The following is a 3,709-nucleotide window of genomic DNA, read 5'->3' on the forward strand; positions in this document are numbered from 1 at the left end:
CATCACAATACATACCAGAATATTGCTGTGGCAAGTCAATAGGGGTGAGAGATCGCACGGTGCTGCGATGCTTGAAGCTAGGAGACATAGCATACGATATATCCGATTGGGTGTGTGGTGTGTCTGGTGCAAGTTGCGTGGCCGGTGTCTGTATATCCTGTGTACTCTGCGCATTTGTGTGTTGATTATACTGTGCATGTGTGTGTGGTGTATGTGTGCGTGTGTGGGTGTGTGCTGGTGAATAGGCTGGATACGTCTGTTGTGCAATGGGTTGATGTTGTGGTGTATGTTGTGGTGGTAGTGTATGCAAGGGCTGAGTGTTGTGTGTGTGTGTGGTAGCGTTAGCTGTGGCGTGCAAGACTGCAGGCGGCGCTTGTTGTGTACTCGGGCGAGTGTCCGTGGACGTCAAATCCCTTTCATCTATATCAATTGCGACGCTGTAGTGGAAAGGGAGTTTGAAAGACAAACAAATTTCGGTACTGGATATGAGGTTTCAAGAGCGAAACAATACAGACCATTAGTAGGTAAGCGTTTAGATATGAACACTACCAGATAGTATTGGGGAATACTGATGGTGAGCTATCCCATTACTACTATACGTGTGTGTATGAAGTAACTGTCAGACGGATCAGATATGATATGAACATAAACCACTGAATATAAACCAAGTTTAATTGGTATTCAAATGAACTGTGCAGAAGCTGAGGTAAGTGCCTCCGCTTTTATGCACGCGTAGACATTTCTTAAATCTAATGGTCGAACAATGAAACGTTTTGGATTACTTCGAATGGATACGGCACAACGCCCAAAACAAAACGTATATAAAACCGACATATTTTTGAAGAAGAAGGCTTACCACGATGGCTATAGTCAAACTCTCAACACAAGCAATACACATATATATGTGTAGATGTCCGACCGATCTACGAGATCGATTTCAAACTATCTCTAAACATTTATACCTACACCTACAAACAAATAATCTCGGGATTCGATACCAACCATAAATACTCTTTCACACACACACCAACCCCAATCATACCTACAGGTGTCGTTTGCCGGCTCCATATCTATGGCAGTATCGTCAGTCGAGACTACTCTGACATTGTCCAGATTCTGTTTAATTACAGCGCCTTTTAGAGGGTCTAAATTCACACCAATTCGCGTCATTTCATCTGATCTATTCACATCTGGACTGGTGGCAGGCTTCCTACTCCCCTCGCTGGCATCCTCAGGTCTGTGTATCAGTCCAGCTTCCCCAGGCCGGTCGTAAACTTGGTTCATCTCCGCGTCAACCGGGTATAGCCCTCCCTGAACACCCTCGTCGACATCCCTCCACCCACCCGCACACACCTGCGTACCACCCGTCCCACACTCCACACACACGCCTGTCTGGTGGTTTGGCTCGTCTGTGTGGGTACTGCCTGGTCTATCCTTTAACCCCGTTGTCTCAGTCCCACACACCTGCCCTACCATCTGCACAGGCTTACCCCCCCAGTCTATTCGCCTCAGACCCTCACCCCCACCCCCATCCCCAGACACCGCTACAGACACCCCCCCCGCATTAGCAGGTGCACTCGCACCCACACCACACCCAGCACCCAGTGTGTCTGTTTGAGTCGGTTCGGTACCATCCGCTGTGATCGTGTACCTATCAAACGCGCCTGTGTGTGTGTCTGTTTGAGTCGGTTCGGTACCATCCGCTGTGATCGTGTACCTATCAAACGCGCCTGTGTGTGTGTCTGTGTGCGTGGTAGCCGGTGAGGACATACACTGCTGCTCCGTCGCACGTGTCTGTGTGAGTGCCTGCTGTGGCCGTTCATCTACCTTTCGACCCTCTGGCCCATCTCCCTGCCAATCTGTGTCTGCATGTGTATCTCCTGGTTGTTGTATGTCTCTGTATGTGTGTGCTTCTCCATACGCACCTTTCGCTGCACCCATACCCGTCCCGTCCTCGGGCGTGTCTGAGCTTGGTAGAGACATTGGTTGGGTGAGCCACTCTTCCCCCTGCACTGTGGGTGTGTAGGTAACAGACCGTGGCCGTGTATGCATCGGATAGGACCGAACTGCCAACGGACTGTGTGCGCCTGCTTCTCCATGCGCAGTCACACTGCTGTGTGTATCTGACGCTCTACGCGTAGGCATGTCCCTATAGTCACTCATGTGTCTCTGTGTGTGCATATCTCCGTGTCCATGCTTCGGCTCATGTTCGGATTGTGTGCTGGCCTGTGCATGTGTATGCGCCTGTGCATGTGTATGCGCCTGTGCATGTGTATGCGCCTGTGCATGTGTATGCGCCTGTGCATGTGTATGCGCCTGTGCATGTGCATGTGTATGTGTCTCTGTATGCGCCTGTGCATGTGTATATGTCTCTGTATGTGCATGTGTATGTGTCTCTGTATGTGCATGTGCATGGGCTCTGGCTTGTTCTAGGCTGGCCGGGTGGGTGTGTAAGAGAGATCCACTAGTAGACACATCCCCTGGGGTCAGTGATCGATGGTGTGGTGCTTTTGTGTGTAGGTATGCCATGTCATGTGCAGGCGCATACCCCTCCGCAGTTGTATTCGCACGCTGACTTGCCTTTTCTTTCGCATGAGAACTGCCATGCACGTGCACATGTGTATGGTCGTGTGTGTGTATGTGTGGGTCCATATACGAGCCGAGGTCTTTGTGTGGGTGCGTGGGCGTCGCTGTGTATGATGTTGGATCTTGGTGTGTGTGTGAGTCTGTGTGTGTGTGAGAGTTTGTGTGTGTGTGTGTGTGTACTTTCATGTCTGCACTCACAGGCATTGCGCCGGTGGAGTGAGCGCTGCTGTGGTGAGTTTGGGATGGCCCAATACTCTCGCGGCGCGAATGCAGACTATTTGATTTACTTCTTCTGTAGAGGAAAAGGAACGGACCAAGAGGTTAAAAAAGGTTATTGCTGGTCACCTCGAAGGAACAAGAGGTTTAAGAAGGTTATTGCTGATCATAACAAAGGAACAAGAGGTTTAAGAAGGTTATTGCTGATCATTGCGCTTCTGGGTTGACACTTTAGAGGGATTGAACTTGTGAATATAATCATCCGTGTCAACCCCTTCCGAATACAAACACATTTGCTGGTGCCGGTAGTGTGTGCACTGCCCCATTTTTATGGCCTGAAACAATACGCTCGTGAGGCGAGCGCGGACTGTTTGTTCTACATAAAACACACAAACTATAAAAATAAAAAGATTTAATCGAATTGCTTACTGGAATTGAAAATGGGATTGGCGGCAACGGAATGGAAGATATAGTGCATCGAACCCCATCCACGCTGACCTTCACAATCACGTGCTTAAACCTCAATACTAGCAATGCACGTATCTCATACAGTCAGTCAAACGATACTAAGCCCGTAAACCGTATACAACCATGCGTAACGATACAAACATACCAGAGCCACACATCATCACACATTTACACACCTAAACAAACTAAACGAACATAAAACACGTACTTGGCCGTCTTTTTGGCTATAACAGGAATGGGTGGCAACGGATTCTGGTTCGGGTTGCCGCGCAACACCATTCCCATCAGACCCAAGTGCCTAGCAGTCGGTTCCAATGCCACAACCACTTTCGGATTCGCTCTCGATCGTCCCGATTTCGAGCTGTAATTGTTCACATGCTGGTTTAATTTGTGTACGTTGAATTGGAGATACGCGAAATGTGCTGCGAATATTTGGAAT

The 3,709-nt window shown here is 49.0% G+C and overlaps 1 protein-coding gene across 1 annotated transcript; it reads right to left on the minus strand.

The window, feature by feature from the left end:
• Positions 1-15: 15 nt before the first annotated feature.
• SARC_13431 (hypothetical protein) lies at positions 16-2,652 on the minus strand (the record flags this gene model as incomplete). Its single annotated transcript, XM_014292438.1, has 3 exons — positions 16-437; positions 1,043-1,651; positions 1,718-2,652. Coding segments are annotated over 3 exons (1,966 nt in total), but the record flags the coding sequence as incomplete, so codon positions are not given.
• Between the last annotated feature and the right edge of the window lie 1,057 nt (positions 2,653-3,709).

The sequence above is a fragment of the Sphaeroforma arctica genome (assembly GCF_001186125.1).
Source record: "Sphaeroforma arctica JP610 unplaced genomic scaffold supercont1.3280, whole genome shotgun sequence".
NCBI lineage: Eukaryota > Ichthyosporea > Ichthyophonida > Sphaeroforma > Sphaeroforma arctica.